The sequence below is a fragment of the Microcaecilia unicolor genome, chromosome 9, assembly GCF_901765095.1.
Source record: "Microcaecilia unicolor chromosome 9, aMicUni1.1, whole genome shotgun sequence".
NCBI lineage: Eukaryota > Metazoa > Chordata > Amphibia > Gymnophiona > Siphonopidae > Microcaecilia > Microcaecilia unicolor.
In genome coordinates, this window is record NC_044039.1 from 223489308 (window position 1) to 223511935 (window position 22628).

At 44.6% G+C, this 22628-nt stretch overlaps 1 protein-coding gene across 1 annotated transcript in view; it reads right to left on the reverse strand.

The window, feature by feature from the left end:
* The window catches only part of LOC115477950 (steroid hormone receptor ERR2-like), a 55700-nt gene that overhangs the window by 25678 nt on the left and 7394 nt on the right, over positions 1-22628 (reverse strand). Inside the window, 2 exon segments of the mRNA XM_030215104.1 lie at positions 879-963; positions 10998-11114. Coding sequence (XP_030070964.1) covers positions 879-963; positions 10998-11114 — 202 coding nt within the window.

Sequence of the window (22628 nt, forward strand, 5' to 3'; positions counted from 1 at the left end):
GACCCCTTTAGTGACTGATGCACAACACTAACAGCAGGCATATCATTTGTATGCTGTTAGTGTTGAGCATTGGTCGGTAATTCCAACTCGTTAGTGAGCCAGTGTTTTTCCAGCACTGTTCCTCTCAGAGGGCCCAGGTGAATATCTCATCAGGGCATCTCAAAAGGGTTAAGTTTCTAGGTGCCAGAAATAGCTGCTTCATGGAGTAAATGATCTAGAGCTGACAAACGTGGGGTGGGGGGAGGAGAGGAGGAGGTACTGTATATCTAATTCTAATTGGGATGCTTGATCTGATGCAAAGAGTAACAGCGGTGGAGCCATTTGGGAAGAGTCAGCATAATGCCATTAAATTTGAGATACTCAGAGAAGAAAGTATAATAGATACTTTGAGGAAAGAAGGGGAGGGCAGGGAGCGTGACAGAGATATTTAAATATCTTCAGAATATGAACAAGGAATTTCTAGACCAAGAGGTCAATGGTGATAGACTCAGGAGTAACATTAGAAAATATTTCTTTACTGAAGGTGTAGTGGAAGATGAGAACGGTCTCCTAGAGAAGGTGGTGGAAACACAGAACAGCCTACCAACTAGGGGGATGGATACAAAATAAGCAATAGAATTTTTTAAAAATCCAAGATATCAAAGTGACCTTAGGTGTGAGGAACTGAGCTGGCTTGCAAGACATTGTAACAGGAAGGTTACAATGGGCAGATTAGATGGATCTTACATTGCTTCTGGGCTTCTGTGAGCTTGATGGGGGAGGGAAAAGATGGGAGCCATAGACAGGTGCAGTGGAACTGTGGGCTGATATCTCAAAGTGTGGGAGAGCCATGAAGACAGAGCTGGGACTCACAAGGCTTTTTGGAGGGAGGTGGGAGCTGTAAGCTCAAGTATGTGCTGTTCTCGGAATCCAACCTTCTCTTGTACTTCTGACGTCCACCACGAACCCGATCCAGACGCACCCCTGCAGAGGAAGAGAAATACAAGTACTGAGGACGGACAACACCATCTCACCCATCCCGAAGCAAAACCCTCACCTCCTCTGGCCTTTCTTTAGATCGTGCCCCACTTACTATCTTTTGCTGGAACATTCCCTGTAGACCTGGGGCACAGAACAGGTGAAGGAGCAGAAAGTGATTCGTGATGAAAAGGGGGCTGGATACCTTCCTGTTATGATTCTATGGACTGGGGTGCAGGCAGAGAGATTGTTTCCCTGTGAGCCATGACCTAGAGAGCCTTTTCCGAGTGTGTATTGGCCCAGAGAACATTTTGCACTAAATTCTATAAATGGTGGCAAAAAAAATAACACGTACCGCTATTCTATAAACATCTCTTAAAATTAGGCTCCATCTATACAATAGCGACTACATTTAGGTTAGACCATTCACATCAACGAAACTTTAGTGTAAATCCCCACGCCTAAATTAAACGCAGATCCCCTTTATTCTATAACATTGCATGTAAATTCAAGGACCGCCCCTGATCTGTCCATGACCCTCCCATGGTCATGCCCCCTTTTTGGACTCATGCATAAATTTTATGTGCAAGTCCAGGTGTGTAAAAATACACACGTACATTTTAATTAATGCCAATTAGCACCAATACTTGATTTAGAACCCAATTATCAGCACTAATTGGCTCATTATACAACTAAACTGGGCACGTAAATTTGGGCAACACAACTCATAGCGCCATGTATAGAACTGGGGGGGGAGGGGATAGTGGTTTACAATAGACATGGATGGTTGGATACACACATTCCTGAATCCTTCTCTCCTTTAACTTTGAACAAGGCATTCCTTTCCCTCTTCTCCTTTCCATTTCTTGTTCTGCATTGCAAGAACGGTGGTCCATACTGTTAATAAACCATAAAAGGTCAGGTGGTTGGCCATCTTTGGCAGGCTGCCCAGCCTCTGATGCCATGGAGCACAACTTTGCTCTTGGCTTTTCGATCTTGGCTTTTGCTGTTCTTGGTGTTTCTGCTTCCAATGTCTACTGCCTTCACTCCAGACTAGCGTTACTGTTTCCAGTCACATCTGTATTGCCCTTGTGCCCCCTTCATGACCTTCTTTTTTTAGCTATTCTGAGACTGTGACCTTACTTTTTTTGAGATAAACTGCAGCTGCTGGAAAAGACTTAGGAAAGGCACTGCCTATCGCCAGTGGTGAGCAAAAATGAGGGCAGGGAAGTCTAGAACTTTACACAGTGGAGCAAGTGTGAGCTGCCCTTCTACAGGACTTCTTCTGCTTACAACGGTTCCTCCAGATGCATCTCCTTCCCCCTCAGGCCCTCTGCTTACTTCTCTATTCTGTGATGAACTTCTAAGGAGACGGAGAGAGGGTTTGGTTTCTTTCCTGGCTCCCTATTCTCTTCTGTTTCTTACTGGGCCTTGTGGGTTACGGACTATGATAGCCAGAAAACAAAATGTCAACTTTTTCATAGGGGTCAACCACCTTCAATACTGCAGTCTGTTAGCTTAGGTGATACGACACTCCAGGCATGGGATGCAATTGCAAACGTTCTTTTAGAGATCATCTTTGGTCTGTTGTCAGCAATTGTCTTTTTCAAATTGCGCCTGATAAGATCTGTCCAGCATCTATTCCATCAGAAAGCCCTTTGTATCATTATTCACACCTGGACTACCGTAACGTGCTCTTTATGATCAGTTGGCTACTGTTACTACAGAATGTTGTAGTTAAATTGATATTTCAATCTAAGAAGTACGATCATGTGACCCCCTTTTGGTTGCCAGTAAAGTCTCGTATTTTGTACAAAATTTTATTGTTGGTTTACAAAGTTTTTCACACAGGCTCTCCTCACTTTTTCTCTTTATACCTGTTACCATACACCCCTGTGAGAGCTCTGTGTTCGGGTCAACAGCATCTATTAGCTCTTTCCTCTTTCCAACGTGTTTCATTGACTCCATTTTGGAACTCTGTGTTTAATATTATTTGGCCCGCTTTGTGGAACGCAGTCCCTCTGCCATTAAGATCAGAACCTTCCCCCTCACTGTTTAAAATTTCTCTGAAAAGCATTTAATGTATGAAACTGCCCTTCCGACTAGGGCTGCTGGAGAGCTGTCGGTTATCAACAGACTGAAGTTCAGACTCCGATTGCTTTTCTATCACAATTTTTTTCTATGGCGTCCTTTTACTAAGGTGTGCTGAAAAAGGCTTGCGGTAGTGCAGGCGCGGGTTTTGGGCATGCGCCTGTAAAAAAGGCCTCTTTTTTGCCGAAAATGGACGTCCGGCAAAATCAAAATTGCTGCGCGTCCATTTTGGCTCTGAGACCTTACCGCCAACCATTGACCTAGGGGTAAAGAATCAAGGCAGTAATGACCTGCGTGCGTCCGTTATGTGTGCCCGAAAATAAACAAATATTTTTCAAACATGCATATCGGACGTGCGCCAAAAATGAAATTACCACAAGATCCATGCGGTAGACGGGTGGTAACTCCATTCTACCATGTGTTGGGCGTACGTAGACGCTTAAGTGGCTTAGTAAAAGGGCCCCTATCTAGCTTATTTTCAAAAGAGAAGGACGCCCATCTTCTGACACAAATCGGGAGATGGGCGTCCTTCTCCTGAGGTCGCCCAAATCAGCATAATCGAAAGCCGATTTTTTTGCGTCCTCAACTGCTTTCTGTTGTGGGGACGACCAAAGTTCACAGGGGCGTGTCGGCAGTGTACCGAAGGCGGGACGGGGGCGTAGTTAAGAGATGGGCGTCCTTGGCCGATAATGGAAAAAGGAAGGGCGTCCCTCATGAGCATTTGGTCGACTGTACTTGGTCCCTTTTTCTTCACGGCCAAGCCTCGAAAAGGTGCCCGAACTGACCAGATGACCACCGGAGGGAATTGGGGATGACCTCCCCTTACTCCCCCAGTGGTCACCAACCCCCTTCCACCCTAAAAAAAAAAAAAACATTTTTTTCCAGCCTCTCTGCCAGCCTCAAATGTCATACCCAGCTCCATCACAGCAGTATGCAGGTCCCTGGAGCAGTTTTTAGTGGGTGCAGTGCACTTCAGGCAGGCAGACCCAGGCCCATCCCCCCCCCCCACCTGTTACACTTGTGGTGGTAAATGTGAGCCCTCCAAAACCCACCCGAAACCCACTGTACCCACATGTAGGTGCCCCCCATCATCCCTAAGGGCTATGGTAGTGGTGCACAGTTGTGGGGAGTGGGTTTTAGGCGGGGGGGGGGGGGTTGGGGGGCTCAGCACCCAAAGTAAGGGAGCTATGCACCTGGGAGCAATTTGTGAAGTCCACTGCAGTGCCCCCTAGGGTGCCCGGTTGGTGTCCTCGCATGTGAGGATGACCAGTGCACTACGAATGCTGGCTCCTCCCACAACCAAAGGGCTTGGATTTGGTCGTTTTTGAGATGGGTGTCCTCAGTTTCCATTATGGCCGAAAACCGGGGAAGACCATCTCTAAGGTCGACCTAAATATTGAGATTTGGGCGTCCCCGACCGTATTATCAAAACAAAAGATGGACGTCAATCTTGTTTCGATAATACGGGTTTCCCCGCCCCTTTGCCGGAACGCCCTTAGAGATGGTCATCCCCGTTTGATTATGCCCCTCTATGTGATCTTATTGATGATTTTGCCTTAAGCAGTTAATCAAATAAACAGAACCTTGAACCTGTACTGGTTGAGCTGCACCTACAGTCCAGGTCTGAGTCTGTCCCTGGTCAACAGGGTGTCTGTATCTGAGTACAGTATAGACAGAACCATTACAGATACCATCATTAAGAGCTAGAACTAGGGATTGTACTTCGTCCATTGCAGGATCTTTTCTTTGGAATTGTTTTCTTTTGGGGGCAATGTCTCCAAATGCGTTAGTTTTGTGCATACCCTGACGGTAACGACCCTCTCTCCTAAGTTAGGGTATGTGAAGTATGATCTCGGTCTTTCAAAGTACTCGCTGTAGTACTTCTGGAGTTCACGAGATGTAACATGAATAGGGAACCTATCCAGGTGTGCTTGAAAATTCAGTTTAATCAAGCCTGTGGCTCCCAAAATGATGGGACATATTTCTGAATCTTCCTGCCACATATTCTTGGTCTCGGACTGCATTTCTTGGTGCTTGAGGGTCTTCTCTCTCTCCACGCAATTCACCAAGCAACTGCTTGGAACCGACACCTCTACAATCAATGTCGTTCTGGTGGTTCTTCTATTTTACCATTGTCTGGTTTCCTCAAATCTAACTTCTTATTATGATCATAACCTCTTCAATGGCATTCTTTTCTTCTTAATTTTTGACAGCTTTGATTTATGCTGTCAAAAAAGCGATTAAGCAAATTTTAATAAACATTCACTATAATTCTTTTTGGGTCATGATCCCAGTGTTCTTCCAGTACAATGATGTTGTCATGTTTACAAAGTTTCCAACAGATGAGATACGGTACCTTTGTACTGCCAAAACTTCACAGCCAGCAGCAAGATCAGTGACTGTTTCCAGATATTTCTTACAGAATCCACAGATGTGTATTGCACCAGTTTTTTTTCAATGCTTGCAGCAAACCATCTTGTCCGTAACCCGTTGTCCTGGACTGTAACCACCTGAGGCAGGGGGTGGTCTCCTGTCCCCATCCCCGGCTTGGCTCGGATCCTTCCTCCCCCTCCCCCACTCTGACATCTCCCCCCTTCCTTCCTTCCCCGAATTTCCCTTCTTTTCTGAATTTCTAAAAGTCGGGGTGGCAGCGGTTCCCATATGCTGTCCTGCCGTCGTCCCAGCCCCTTCACTCTACTGTGACCTACCACACCTCTGAGGAAACAGGAACTATGTCAGAGATGCGGGCTGTACATAAGAACAAGAGTAGCCATACTGGGTCACACCAATGGTCCATCTAGCCCGGTATCCTGTTTTCCAAACAGTGGCCAAGCCAGGTCACAAGTACCTGGCAGAAACCCAAATTGTGGCAACATTCCATGTAGAACCCCAAAGAATAGCAAGATTCCGGAATCCCAAAGAGTGACAAAATTCCATGCAGAATCTCAAAGAGTAGCAACATTCCATGTAGAACCCCAAAGAACAGCAAGATTCTGGAATCCTAAAGAGTGACAAGATTCCATGCAGAATCTCTAATCGTAGCAACATTCCGGAATCCTAAACAGTAACAAGATTCCAGGCAGAACCCCACATAGTAGCAGCATTCCATACTACAAATCCCAGGGAAAGCAGTTGCTTCCCATGCCTGCCTCTATAGCAGGGTATTAGCTGCCCCAAACAAATCTTCAGTCTTGTGCCCCCCATCAATTAACTTGAAGGTCCCTATGCACCTCCCTTTTGATAGTCATAATTGCCTTACCAACATGTGTCCTAGAACAATCCAATCAAAATACATAATTGGACGTCATACATTTAAATGTTAAACTTTATTTACCTAATGAGGACAATTTGCAAAATCCACTTTCCTCGGTAAATGGGCCATTTGGTTGTTCCCACTCTGGTTGATGTTCTTCTGCATTTGTCTGGATGCCAGGACTATTGTTTTGCTTTCACTGTAGCTGCTCTTTACTGCCCTCCTCCTGCCCCAGAAGTTGCTGCCCTAAGCAACAGTTTAGTTTTAAGAGGTGGGTTGGACCAGCCCTGGGTCTTTAAGAGAGAAGGGGCCGGCGGTAGATCAGCGTATGGAAACCACTGCCACCCTGACTTTTGGAAAGGAAGAAAAGAAGGTAAATTTGGGGAAGGAAGGGCGGGGAGAGGCGATGCCAGAGCATGGCGGGTGTGGGGGTAGATGCCGCTTCAAATGAGTGCCGCCTAAGGCCTCTGCCTCAGGTGGTCTAATGGTTGAGCCGCCACTGGCTGTAACTATCAATCTCTCATCCTTAAGTTTCAATTGGCCTTTTCTTAACTGTTCATGTGTCTCATGTTGATCCACGAATGGCTCCGGGAGTAAAACTTGCCACTTGTTTTTCCTTATTTTCTGATCTAGTTCCTCTTTCGTGAATTCTGTTGCTTCTTTTCCCTTTTGGTATTGGTGGTTTCTCATTCCTTCTACCTGTAAATTTCTACTTCTTTTGTGCATTTGGCTCTGACATTCTTAAGTAAAGCCTGAAGGCCTATGATAGTAATTTGAGAGGTTTAGAGGGCCATTTTCGGTATGACGTCTAAGTCTGACTTTGGATCCTTTCCTCAAAATGGCCAGAATCCAAGTGGTGAATATAGTGCTTTTCAAAACAGCAAAACGAAAATGGCCACTTGCTAGATGTTTTTGTGCTGTGTGCATTTATCTTTTTGGTCCATTTTCATAAAAAAAAAAACCCAACCAAGTGCATAAATCAAGCCATTGGGATGTATATGGGGGCCAGTATCATAGTAGACTAGCCAGACAGACATCCCTGCAGAGCAATGGGACATCCTTAAGGGGTACTGCAGTGAATTTCACCTAAAAGCTCCCAGGTACACACCTCACCGTTATCCACTTATATTGTATAGTGAGCCTTCCAAAAACCACCAAAATCTACTATAACCAACTATACACCACCAGAATAACCCTTATGGCTGCAGGTGTCACCTATATGTGAGTACAGTAGGTTCTTGGTGGGTTTTGCAGGGCTCATTCTTTTTGCTATAAGTGTAACAGTTGGAGTGGATTATGGGTCCTGTTTTCCCTTCTCTACAGTGCAGGGCCGCCAAGAGACTGGGCGGGCCCGGGGCCCCGCCCCTCCTGCCCTTGCTGCCCTGCCCCCCAAGATCGCCGCCACCACTGCTCCCCCTCTACTCCCCAAGGTCGCCGCCGCCGCTCCCCCCTCCCCCCCCCCCCCCCGAGGTCCCCCCTCCACCCCAAGATCGCCGCAGCCACTGCTCCCCCTCCACCCCCCCTGAGGTCACCACCACCACTCCCCCTTCACCCCCCCCCAAGGTCGCTGCTGCCACCACTCCCCCTCCCCCTCTCCATCCGCCACCGAGCCGGGCCCCCTGCATTGAAATCACAGTCTCACCTCCATGAAAGCAGCGCTGCAGACAGCAGAACACCTCCCTTCGGCCCTCCTTCCTTCCTTGTATCCCGCCCTCGTGGAAGTTACGTCAGATGAGGGCGGGACACAGGGAGGGAAGGAGGGCCGAAGGGAGGTGTTCTGCTGCCTGCATCACTGCTTTCACGGAGGTGAGACTGCGATTTCAATGCAGGGGGCAAACGGTCGACGAAGGGCGGGTGGGACTGCGGCGCCAGGCCCCCCTTGGAAGCCCAAGGAATTTTGTCCCCCCTGCACCCCCTCTCAGCGGCTATGCTACAGTGCACTGCACTGACGACTATTCAACTCCAGGGACCTGCTTGCTGCTCTAACAGGACTGGTCATGACATCTGAAGCTGTCATAGAGGCTGGTATCTACTGAGAGGGGGTCAGTGACCACTGGGGGAGTAAGAGGGGTCACGCCTTAATCCTTGCATTGGTCATTTAGGGCATCATTTTCTGACTTAGTCAAGATTAAAAAAAAAAAGGCCTAAACCACAACATTAAAATTGTAGCCCTGGACATTTTGGTTTTGTTCCATTATGGAAGAAAAATGTCCAGATGTTAGGAACGCCCTAATCCCAGCTCCAACACACCCCTAAGACCTCCTCATGATTTGGTCGCACTGCAGATGAACTGCATAGACAAATGTCTGCAAAACAGGTTTTGAAAATAGCAAGCAAAATGTGCAAATGCTGCTTTTTAAACATTTTTCTCTTTCAAAAATGAGCCCCGTAATCTATTTTAATGAGTTCCATTCTTCCTCTGGCTCATGGACAGACACTGATTCTTATATATGACCTTGAGGGCATGGAGGAATTTTCTAGTTTTTTAAGGTCTTTAATAGGCCAGTCTACAATTCCAAGTTTTCCATTCTGCTTACAGTTGGAACCTGGTTACTCAGAGGCAAATATTCAGGGAGAGATAACCGGCTAGGAGCCTTCTCCATCTCCCACTGACCAAGAGATCCCCGGATTTTCAGCATCAAATAACAGATACTGCCATTAAACATCCAGGAAGACCACCACGGCTCTATCTGGTTAGTGCTGGGATGGTTTGGGAGTGGAGTCATGGCGGGAACCAGGAGTTGCCCAGGCACCACTGATACTCAGCAGCAGTAGCCAGATAACTAAACAGTTAAATTAGGACAGTATAAAAGCTATTTTGGGACCGCCATTGAATATGGTGGTATTCAGGTTATTCCTAGCAGGCTATCGACTGCCCAGATTTCAATGCTGGTACCAGATGGTTGGCATCAATGACTAATCAGTCACAAATCAGCTGGTGACAGCCAGTGTTAAAAAAAATAAAACAAAAACACTGACTGACACCAGCTGAATATTCCTCCCCCCCCCCCCTAAAGATCTGCAGAAATACAAAACTTAGATTTTGAGTCCACTAGGGACAGAGAAAGTACCTGCATATAATGTGTATGTTAATCGCTTTGATGTGTACCACAGAAAGGTGGTATATCAAATCCACAACCCCCCTTACCCTTACTTCCTTTTTTCCTAAGATTGTGTTTTACATTTTTATATTCTGCTGTTTTTGTTTTTATACTTTTCAAAAATTTAATTTATGATTTTGTGGTGGTGTTTTTTTTAATCAGCGCCAATGTCTGATTTTTGTTTATTACTCACAAATTCAATGATAAGCGGGTTAGAAATCTGTATAAATAAATACTTTAAAACTATATCCCTTGAATCTACCCCTGCATCCCATCCTCCACCAGGTCCTAGGAGATCCACTGTGAAGAGGACTAAAGCCTGTGCTTGATGTGATCTGGAAAACTCAATCCCAGCCTCCTTCATCTATCTAGCCGTCTCACTCAACCCTACATGTGTGCTGTCCTCACATCCATTTTTTCAACCAATTTCTTAACCGATTCTTTGCTTCCCCAGTACCAGGAAGAACGTAGGAGATGGATTTTCCCGGTGACCCACACCAACTTGTTTAATAGTCATTGGATTCTACTTGAAAGATAAAACAATTCGGTATAGGATGAGGAAGAGCCATCTGCTCAGTTGGAGTTAGCTCTGGTGAATGTCTGAGGGTCAATGTTGTTCCCCAGTTTGGGGTTATGGTGTCCATGACTGAGACTGACCATGGTTGTATCATCTCTTGCTAGGCTGACTCTAGAGGAGTGTCATGGGAAGTTTGGTGACACTGGCAGGGGTTGGTTCTGATGAGTGTTTTGGGGGCTGGGCTAGGTCTGGTGAGTATTCTGGGGGTTTGTTGTCCATGACTGAGACTGACCCAGGTAAGTGTCTCAGAGGTTGTTGTGGGTTCTGTTTCTGGGGTGGGCTCTGAGGAGTGTCTTGAGGGAACTGGTGTTCCTAGCTGGGCTGATTCTGGTGAATGACCCAGAGGCTATGGTGTCCCTGGCTGGGTCCAGTTCTGGGAAGTGTTTGGGAGGATTTGAAGTCCCTGGCTGGGGCTGACTCTGAGAAGTGTTTTTTTTTTGGGGGGGGGGGGATGTGAGGTCCCTGGTTGGGTTGGTTCTGGGAAATGTTTCAGGATTGGGGAGTGTTTGGGGAAGGGGGGAGTGAGGTCCCTGGTTGAGCTGATTCTAGTGAATATTTTATGATTAACTCTGGGGGGTGTTTTGGGGGATGTGAAGTCCCTGGTTGGGTCGGTTCTGGGAAATGTTTCAGGACTGGGGAGTGTTTGGGGAAGGGGGGGAGTGAGGTCCCTGGTTGAGCTCATTCTAGTGAATATTTTATGACTGACTCAGGGGGGTGTTTTGGGGGATGTGAAGTCCCTGGTTGGGTCGGTTCTGGGAAATGTTTCAGGACTGGGGAGTGTTTGGGGAAGGGGGGGAGTGAGGTCCCTGGTTGAGCTCATTCTAGTGAATATTTTATGACTGACTCAGGGGGGTGTTTTGGGGGATGTGAAGTCCCTGGTTGGGCTGGATCTGTTTCAGGAGCTGTGATATACTTGACTGGATGTTTTGTGATGTCCCTGGCAGGGACTGTTTCTTGTGAGGGTCTGCATGCTGACACGGTGGCAGGAGGGTGCTGTGATTTCACTGAATATTCTCACCTTCTTTTAGCATGCCAACTTTCAGACATTTTGTGAAGCGACAGGCCTGGCAGGACTTGCGTCTGCGTTTTGTGATCTCACACTCATTGGTGGCAGGACAGCTGTACTCAATGTTCCCTGTAGTGGGTAAAGAGCACAGACAGGACACAGGTTAAGAGCAAAAGGCAGAATCCAGTACCACAGCGCCATCTTCCCCTGTCCTTCAGTACCAAGGTGGGAAAAGGGGGGGGGGGGAATGTTCTGGTTCCACTTTAATCTGAGATTTGGTTATATAGACTGAGGAATAATCAGCTCCCTTGACAAAGGGCAGGAAAATGAGAGATGAGATTAAAGGGCTTTTTACTGAAGTGCATGAAGCAATTAGCATGTAAATGAACACATAACCACTGGCAGGACAGCACATTAATTGAGGAGAGGAATGGTGTGGATTGCGCCTTGCAGTCAGTGCGCAGTATTTTCCTGCGTGCCCTCACTGTTGTAGCTAGTCACAAGGACACTGAGGGAGTAGTGGTCTAGCAGTCTGTGGAAGGTGATAAATGCATCGCATCCACCTCCAGTACTTAACGCTCAGGGTTTGCACTTACTGTGCGTTAATTTCTGCAAAACGTTCGTGCACTTTCCTAAACTGGGAGAGGGTGGAGCACAAGAAGTAGCCGCAGTATTTTGTTAATACATAGTAACATAATAAATGACGGCCAGTAAAGATCAGTATGACCCGTCCATCTGCCCAGCAAGGCGGCCAGAGTTGTACCCGCTGCTCCGTGCGGGTTACAGCGCTCTATGCCCAGTTTAAACTGTGAAGGGATCCTTTGTGTTTATCTGTCAACATGCTTCACTCTTATTTAAACTTTACACTATATATACATGTTCAACATTAATGCGAGAAAAGCAAATGGAAGGAAACCTTCCAAGCCCATAAAAATCTCCAAGTGTTTCAGTTTTATTGTTCTGAGATCCACTGAGCTAGTTGGTGTTATCACTAAAAACGGAAAAATGTATTTCCTTAGATGATCCCCCTGATGCAGGTGCTATGGGCCGAAACATGGCCCTTGTTGGGTCCATGAATTAAAGACGAATCCCTATTTTGAAGGCTCTTTGTTCTGGTTTTTTCACTTGTGTGGTGTGTACTTTGACCCTCTCCGTGTTGCCAAACTAATGTTAATTCTGAAGATGAACCTGAAACCTTAATTCATGTTCTACTGTTCCCTCGTCTCTGAAAAAGATTTGTTTGTGTTGGGGATTGCTGGAGTCATCGGAGAGAATGTTCCAGAGTCTCTGAGGAGAGCGTTCTGGAGTTGTGGAAAGTCATCTGAGGCTGTGGGAGGTAAAGGATCCAGCCTAAGAAGGTGGGTTCCCGGGATAAGCTGCAGAGGGAAATTAGAGATCGACAGTAGAGGTGGAGTTTGAAGGTAATAAAAGTTCCTGTTTAAGCACATGGTCTTTGGTTGCCTTCAACACCCCCCACCCCACCCCCGCCAGGACCCCAGGAGGAGAAGGGTATCCTGGAAAGGTCAGATAACCTAAGGCTGAATCAGGGGTGATTTATTGTCAACCAAAAGCAGTAACTGTTGGAGAAGAGTGCTCTAGGTAGGAGTAGGAGTGGCCTAGTGGTTAGGGTGGTGGACTTTGGTCCTGGGGAACTGAGGAACTGAGTTCGATTCCCACTTCAGGCACAGGCAGCTCCTTGTGACTCTGGGCAAGTCACTTAACCCTCCATTGCCCCATGTAAGCCGCATTGAGCCTGCCATGAGTGGGAAAGCGCGGGGTACAAATGTAATAAAAAAAAATAAAGGGGAGCCCGGCTCACAAGCAGGAACAGGGAGGAGCCTGTTTAAGGCCAGAGGGTGCAGCTCAGTGAAGTGCAACTCTGGAGGACAGGACAGACATGGAGGTCTGATCCTGGATGAGTTTGCTGGTGACAACCAACACTACCAGCCCAGCCTTGGATTATACATCCCAAAGGGATGGGTGATGGACTGGAAGAGTTGTACACATGTACATATTTTTGGGATTGCTATAAAAAACATTTAATTAGTGGATAAGACTGTACACAATAGTCTTGTATGGACAGAACACCTCTTAAACCAAATGTGGACTGTACATAAGGAATTGTTGAGTTTGGATAGGATTACTATACGTCCGGGTTTCCCTAGACATATCCTTTTCAGGGGAGTGTCTGGGATCTGGGTGTTTTTTTCCAGCCTGTCCGTTTGTCTGGATTTCTGGGTGGGTAGGTAGGCCTTCTGTGGAAATCTTGTGAAGCCATTGTTTGAAGTCTCAGTAGCCATTTTGAAGAAGTGGCTGCAGTGAGCAGGTTAGTGGCAGCGTGCAGGAAAGAGTGGGGTTCTTTCCTGCCCAGAAGAGACCACCAGACCACCAGGGCACATTAAGATACGTTTGGGGAGGGCAACCTGACTCAGAGTGGGAGGGGAGGTGGATGGATGGATGGAGTCATGTGGGTGCAAGAAGGGGGTGTAAAAAAGGTGGATGGTGTGTGGGTGCTGGAAAAAGATTGGTGAGGGGGATGTACATGAGGAGGAAGGGAAGGGGGAAATGCTGCTCATGGATGTTTGCATTTTTGGAAATGTACATTTTTTTCTGATTTTGTATTTTGCAGAGTACTTTTACCAGTATTTTCTCTGCTTATAGAATCTGACTTTTTTTGGAGGGGGGGGGGGTCAAGAAGGTGCATGGCATGGTGAGGGCGCAGCTGGGGGCAGGGTGGCATTTTATTTTTGTGTCTTCTGTTTTTTGTCTCTGCAAATATGGTAACCCTAAGTTTGGAATCACTGCCTGCTGCAGAGTGCAGTAAAGTTTAGCAGAAAAGGTCACTCCCTGGCATGGTGACTATTCTTTGAGAGAGAGAGTGAAGAGCTTTACTCCTGGACTGTTAAAGGATACTCCAGATAAAACCCAACTTAACATCCTATGGCCTTCTGGATCTTTATCCGGCCCTGGCCTGCACTCAAGCTCGAGTGAGAGATACTAAACTGAAAAATCACACTGCCTCATCCTCTCATCCCAACACAATAATTATAAACCCACAACCTTAAACACCCCAGATCACACCCTCCATATCTCAGATAGCCTGAAAATACTAGGCGTTACAATTGATCGCAATCTTACACTTGAGAGCCAAGTAAACTCCACTATAAAGAAAATGTTTCATTCAATGCGGAAACTTAAACGTATAAAATCTTTCTTCCCGAGGGAAATATTCCGCAACCTAATACAATCAATGGTAATGAGCCACGCAGATTACTGTAATGGAATATATGCGGGATGTAAAGAACAACTCCAGGCAGCCCAAAACACAGCAGCCAGTCTGATATTCAGTAAAATACATTTCGAAAGTGCCAAACCCCTCCGAGAAAAACTGAATTGGCTCCCAATCAAGGAACGTATCACCTTCAAAATCTGCACCTTGGTCCACAAGATTATCTACAGTGAAGTCCCAGGATATATAGTCGACCTGATTGATCTCCCAACCAGAAATAGAACCTCTTCAACGTTGCTTTTGACTTGTAATCACTTGTACCTCTCACTTCTACCTACCCTCCTCTCCTCTTTCCTGTACACATTAATTGATTTGCTTACTTTATTATTTTTGTTTATTAGATTGTAAGCTCTTTAAGCAGGGACTGTCTTTCTTCTATGTTTGTGCAGCGTTGTGTACACTTTGTAGCGCTATAAATGCTAAATAGTAGTAGTAGTAGTAGAACCAGAGCATCACACAGCTACTTGAATCTCCACTACCCAAGCTGCAAAGGACTCAGATACAAATTAACCTATGCATCCAACTTCTCCTACATAGGCACACAATTGTGGAATGCACTGCCAAAGTCTGTGAAAACAATCTACGACCACCTAAACTTCAGGAGATCATTAAAGACCTACTTATTCAGAAAAGCATTCCCCTCTGACATAAATTAGATGCATCAACTCTGCAACACAGCAACACCTTAGACTGTACTGGACACTATATATTCCTTCCTACCCTCGATCCCTATGTACCTGAATATACCAACCTACCCGACCTAACATCAAATTGTATTTGTTTCCATACCGGACTTGGCGATCGCCTTTACGGTATTATGTAAGCCACAGTGAGCCTGCAAATAGGTGGGAAAATGTGGGATACAAATGTAACAAACAAATAAATAAATAAACTGTGTGGAGATGTGAGTGGAAAAGGAAAAAGAAAATGGTTTTGGTTTTTGTGGCTCAGGTCCGTCAGAGAGAACTGAACTGGGCTACGTTTGCATATTAATACCTTTCAAATATTTAAATATCTGTATTATTTTACCCCATCCCTCCTCTCCTCTAGGGTATGTTCAGGTGCTCCTCATACGTCTATTGATGCAAGCCCCTAACCATTCTTGTCACCTTCCTCTGAACCACTTCCAATCTTCTTATGTCCCTTAGCAAAATACGGTCTCCAAAACCGATCACAACACACCAAGTGGGGCTTCACCAATGACTTGTACAAAAGAGTATCAACACTTCCTGTCTTCTGCTAACTGTTCTAGTCACCTTGAAATCCTCAGATACGACTTGTACAAGAGTATCAACACTTCCTGTCTTCTGCTAGCTGTTCTAGTCACCTTGAGATCCTCAGACACTTTCACTCCAAGGTCCCTCTCATTTACAACTCCTTTGGATTTCTACACCCCAAGCTCATCAGTCCGCATTTCTTTGCATTCATTTTTTTGTTTTTTTACAATTGTTATTTATGCATTTATTTACAATAAGAAATCAGATATATACAAACAGAAAAAGAAAATACATTTCAATAAAGTAAGAGGGGTCACAACAGTCAGACATTAATCCCGTCCAAAGAAAACTTGAATCTAAGGCAGCAGAGTAAGATGTAAAGTCATTGTAGCTGCAACATCTCAAACTGCGGAGGGGTTTATCAGAATCCCAACCCCTTCCCTAACTGCTAACAAAATCCAGCAATTGCTTAGACTCAAAGAAAATGTAACTTTACCAACTATAACCACAAAACACAGATATGTAGCATTTAGCACCAGCACTGGTCCGGGCTGAAAGAGGCTATAAAAATGTCAGGAAATCTTTGTTAGGAAAGTAACTAAAAGCAAGAGGAAAAGGAAACCAATATGGCTCATCAAACAAGTGTCTGATGGTCACCGCATCTCAAAAATGATATAGTGAAATTAGAAAAGATACAAAGAAGGGCGACGAAAATGATAAAGGGGATGGGACGAGTTCCCTATGAGGAAAGGCTAAAGCGGCTAGGGCTCTTCAGCTTGGAGAAAAGACGGCTGAAGGGAGATATGATAGAGGTCTATAAAATAATGAGTGGAGTTGAATGGGTAGATGTGAATTGTTTGTTTATTCCTTCCAAAAATACTAGGACTAGGGGGCATGCAATGAAGCTACAAAGTAGTAAATTTAAAACGAATCAGAGAAAATATTCCTTCACTCAACATATAATTAAACTCTGGAATTCGTTGCCAAAGAATGTACTAAAAGCAGTTAGCTTAGCGGAGTTTAAAAAAGGTTTGGTTAGCTTCCTAAGAGAAAAGTCCATAAGCCATTATTAAAATGGACTTGAGGAAAATCCACTGCTTATTTCTAGGATAAGCAGCATAGAATGTATTGTAATGTTTTGGGATCTTGCCAGGTACTTGTGACCTGGATTGGCCACTGTTGGAAACAGGATGCTGGGCTTGATGGAACTTCGGTCTGTCCCAGTATGGCAATACTTATTTACTTATGTACTTATCATGGTCTGCTTGAGACTGCTCAATGTTATCTCTACAGCCATAGATCAGCAGGTCATCCACAATACAGGCTCACCCTCTCTCAGGCCAGACAGTGCATCGTGAAGGGACCTCTGAAATGTTTCTGGTGCCACGGATATTACAAAGGGAAGTTGTTGTATTTGCTGATCTACTCTGATCATCTAGGACCACATGCCAGAACCAACTCTTAATGTGAAAGCAGGAAATAACCTTAACGTTGTGTAAATCCAGGAGAATAGCCTCCATGGTTGGCATGGTGTAATGATTTCAACAGAGAGCCCTGTTGAGTGGTTTTGGGTCTATACATATTCTGATCTTCCCATTAGGTTTTCTGACCTCTGGCACAGCTGAATTCCAGAGACTGGGCCTCAGTTAGGATAAAGCCCTTCTCTGAGTTTCTACCAACTTAATATCAGAAAGCAAAGTCTCCTGTGGAGAGCAGAGTAACATGTGAGATCCCCCAAGCTGCTTTGATGTATTTGTATGGTATTATTAGGTTACTTCTTAAATGTTTTGTTTCTCAGATAACCTCATTTTGGACATTCAGCCAGTGAAAATCATTGTCTCCTTTATCAGCCGAGAGGCTCTTCTTTGTACTTTTACTAACATTTGGAAGATGGGTATCTCAAACTGACCAAGCAAAAGACAGTAGAGCAAAAAACCTCTCGCAGATGGTGTCCACAGTGAAGTCTTTATTCAAATGAGTAAAATGGGAGACCTGACAGTGGACAGCATTTGACAGAGTGTGCTTTGAGAGATCCGTGTGCGGAGATTTGGCTGTAATACGACTGTTCTAGGAATATATATTGTTTCACAAATTCCTAGACCCCTGATACAGGCCTGGTAGGGCCAAAACACAACTCATGTCGGGTCTCCCATTTTACTTATTTGAATAAAGACTTCATTGTGGACACCATTTGAGAGAGCTTTCTTTGCTCTACTATCCTTTGCTTGACATTTAATCTTCTGTTGGTGTTTATCTCAAACTGACCACCATACTTATGCAGTGGCAGGAGGAGATCCATATTTCTTGCAAAAGCCATTCCTCCCCTTCCATGCTCCCCCATCAAAACTCTGCCTGGCTTTATGCACACACTCTCAGTTTATCAATTATCCGTGAAGATGTTATTACCCACAGATGAAATGACTAGACTCAAAGATAATAATGGTCAATTTGTAGATAGTGATGAGGGACAAACCACATTACTCAATGATTATTTCTGTTGGTATTCACTGAAGAAATTTCTGGTGAAGGTCTGTGGATGTTTGACAAAGATACATATGGGAATGACATAGATACCGCACTGTTAATGGAAACAAGTGTTTATGAACAACCTGCAGAACTTAACATGGACAAAGCCATGGGACCAAATGAGATACATTTCAGAACACTGAGAGAGCTTAGAGAGGTTCTGGCAGATCCTTCAAAACTGGAGAAGTACCAGAGGATTGGAGAAAGGCTGATATGGTCCCTCTTCACAAAGGTGGTAACAGAGAAGAGGTGGGAAACTACAGACCAGTGAGCCTGACCTCAGTGGTGGGAAAGGTAATGGAGATGCTGTTGAAGAAAGGATACTCAAATATCTACAATCCAAGGCAACATGGTTATGCCAAAGGCAAATCATGTCAAATGAATCTGATTGACTTTGACTGGATCGAGAGCAAGTGCTGGATGTGGTCTACTTTGATTTCAGGAAAGCCTTTGATATATGTTGATAATTACATGTTGGATGAGGAAATATTTTCTCTGATTCATTTTAAATTTACTACTTTGTAGCTTAATTGCATGCCCCTTAGTCCTAGTATTTTTGGAAAGAGTAAACAAGCGATTCAGGTCTACCCATTCCACTCCACTCATTATTTTACAGACCTCTGTCATATCTCCCCTCAGCCGTCTTTTCTCCAAGCTGAAGAGCCCTAGCTGCTTTAGCCTTTCCTCATAGGGAAATCGTCTCATCCTCTTTATCATTTTCATCGCCCTTCTCTGTACCTCAAATCCATCTCAGTCAGATGCAGACAAAACTGTATATGTATAAACCAACAGAAGTTGTAGCTCAATTGTATGTGTGTGGAATTTATGGGACAGCTGCCAGATTCCATGAAAGTCAAAGCGATAGACTATATGCCTGGGCCCATAGATTTACATGGGGTGATGACCTATCTAGCATCATTTTTACCTGGATTTCCTGAAATATGTTCACCAATTAGAAAACTGCTCAAGCAGGAAAACTAGTTCATTTACCAACCTATGAGGCGTGGCAGAGCACTAGATGGGCGAAAACGCTTATTGAGGGAGGTCCCAGTGTTGGGATTCTATGACACCAGAACTGATCTTGTGGTGCAGTGTGATGCTAGCCAGCATGGTCTACAGAGACCTGCCTTTTAAAAAATGGAAAACCTCTTGCTTACGCATCCTGAGCAATGACAAAGGTGGAGCAAAACTATGTCCAAACTGAGAAAGAGTTTCTAGCCATAGTTTATGCACTGGAGTGTTTTCATACTGAGGTCAATGCTAGACAAATGATTGTTCAAACCAATCACAAGCCACTGGTCTCCATCTTCAAGAAATGCCTGGACGCTACGTTTAAATGACTACAGACATTGATACTTGGCCCTCAGACATATACCTTTGAACTACAGTACATACTGAGAAAGAAAGTGGTCACTTCTGACATACTAAACTGGGTTTTTCCACTGACAGCCCAACACAGATCAAAGTCAGAGATTTTTACAGAAGAGTTGGCCTTACTGGTTGACGAGGCATCTCACCTGGAGATAGCACTGGTTGTGGCACCTGAAATGATAGATACTATTCAGCGAGTTGGAGAAAGTGATGAGATCTACCAGGCTGTGAAACAGCAGATCTGGACAGGATGGCCCACTAATGATAAGATGTTGCCACCAGAAATTAGACATTTTCGCAATTTCTGTGATGAACTGACATCAAACTGGGCCTGATTTATAATGATCGTATGTTCTGGCCGGAACCAGGCAAAAGATGCTTGAAAGAATTCACACAAGTAATATTGGCATCAGTGCATGCATTCAATGTGCTAGAGAGGTTCTTTTCTGGCCACCTACGAATCATGACTTTGAGAAGTGTGTCCAGAGGTGCTATATATGTGCTAAGATCCAGTTGGCCACTGCCCAAGAACCCCTATGCCCTCACCTTGCACTTACTAAGCCATGGCAAAAGGTGAGAGTCAATATATTTCAATTCAAGGAAGTTGAGTATCTCCTAGTAGTGGATTACTTGAGCAATTACTTTGAACTTGATTGCCTGGATAGGAAGAAATACAAAGACATTCCATATTGCCTAAAAAAGCATTTTGCATGACATATTATCCCTGAAGAGCTGTTTAGTGACAATTTTCCATTCATCTCCAGGGAGTTTGCAGAATTTGCATCACTCTATGAGTTTCGACAAACAACGTCCGCCCCCTGATACTTTCAATCAAATGGGAAGGCAGAAAATGCTGTCCGAATGACAAAGCAAATTTACAGAAAGCCTCCGAGACCCAAGTTGGTCCATGTCTTGTGTCTACTGGATTGAAGAAATACCCCATCCAAGGCACTAGGAGAATCTCCAGCTCAAATCATGTTTGAACAACAAACCCAGACTCTTCCATCTACTATGAATGCTCTGCTGGAGAATCCTTCTGCCCAGACAATTCGTCATTGCCTAGATGCCTACTACTGCAATAGGAGGGCTGAGGAAAGACTGGTCCCAAAAAAGGGTCAGATCATCTGGGTCAAAATGAATAACAACAAGGCAGAGTATACCAAACAACTCCCACATCGCTTGATTGTGGTCAAAACAGAGAATGGATCAGAGAGAAGAAGAATGTCCAGACATATTTGACTGAGTTATGAGTTCCCTATTACAGTGAAAAATCTGGATTGTGCTGCCAGGGTAGGGGTACCTTCGATTACCACCAAAGAGGTATGACACAACCCAGACACCCTACAAAAGAATACTCCATTCAAAAGTCCAAGACAACCGGAAGTGCTGCCCTCTCCAATACCTGGGCCACAGTCAGCCATGAAACTACTGCAGATCACCATACCCTCCAGGACACATTTTGACTGAACCAGCTCGATATATAGAAAACTGGCTGTTAAGTAGGTCTCTATGGTTCCTCTAGGAAGTAGACGGGGCATCTGGGTAGAATCCGTCACTTCCTGTTGTTGCTGTGAGTTATAATAAAGCAAGTAGTTGAGACTGTTTATCTGACCTGAGAGTGTCTAAATATTTTACGCCATCTCTACAGGAAGGGGATTTAACCTTACTGGTTATCAATAGAAATCAAACAAAACATGGAAAAGAAAATAAGATGATACCTTTTTTATTGGACATAACTTAATACATTTCTTGATTAGCTTTCGAAGGTTGCCCTTCTTCGTCAGATCGGAAAACCTTACTGGTGAAATTCAGGAACATTTTGCCCCTGAAACAGTTAAATCCCTAACACTAAATTAATCCAGAGTATACTGGATAAGATTTTAGAGGAAAGGGCTACTAGGGTCTGCTGATACAGTTATACACCAGGGCTGTAATTTCCAAATCTGCCCTAGAAAACCCAGCCAATCAGGTTTTCAGGATATCTGTGATAAATATGCATCAGACAGATTTGAAGGCACCACATCCACTGCATGCAAATCCATCAGATGAATATTCAAGAGGGAAGTTACTAATATCACAGGTTAATGACTCTCGTGGTAAAGAAATAACGAAGTTTGCAATCAGTCTCACGAGCTACATTATTCTGCTCCCACAGAACACTGGGCCACTAACAAGTGGCTCGAAGATCCTGGTACATGATTTGAGGGTCCCTCTCCCAAAGATATGTTACACCCCCATTCTAAGACTCATAACCCAAACCTGCCACCATAGGCCTCTACAGACCTACCTCAACCATTCCCTAGTGGTCTAGAAATATCATGCAGGAGCAATCCTCAATTGCTCCTTTTCCTGCCAGTGCTGGGTTCATATAAGGGCAGTTTCATCCCTGATAGTAGTACCAAAAGGTACCATTTCGAACACTGAACCAGCAAGAGCAGGAGTGATTGAGGATCACTCCTGGCCTAGTACCCCTAGACGACCTAGGAATAGTTGAGGTAGGCTGGAGGAAGGAGGGGGGTCTACTACTACTTATCATTTCTAAAGCGCTACTAGACGTACAGAGCTTACAATCTAACCAGGACAGACAAACAGGACAAATAAGGGATAAGGACAAAGAGTAGCAAGATTCCGTATAGAATCCCAAAGAGAAGCAAGATTCCAGAATCCCAAAGACAACTACTACTTTGGGTTTTAATACTAAAAACAATTTCCTATGCTCTTGAGTGACATGAGTCACATCTGGAAAACTTTGTATGGAAAACATATCCATAACTTTAAAGTACAATTTCAATATCAACAACTTCTCCCTTTCAGTTGCAACTGTCACCAGTAGTGTGGCTCAAAAACTGATTATATCCTGCCTGACCTCTAAGAAGGCAGTCAGCTTAGAGCTAAAAGAAAATCCTGCAGAAAATGGAAGAAGGATCTGACTGAAAATAATAAGAAACAGCATAAGGAATGGCAAGTTAAATGCAAAGCGCTGATAAGGAAGGCTAAGAGGGACTTCGAATAAAAGATTGCGTTGGAGGCAAAAACACATAGTAAAAACTTTTTTAGGTATATTAGAAACAAGAAGCCAGCAAAAGAATTGGTTGGACCGCTAGATGACCGATGAGTAAAAGGGGCGATCAGGGAAGACCAAGCCATAGTGGAGAGATTAAATGAATTCTTTGCTTCACCAAGGAAGATTTGAGAGAGATACTGGTTCCAGAAATGGTATTCAAAGCAGACAAGTCAGAG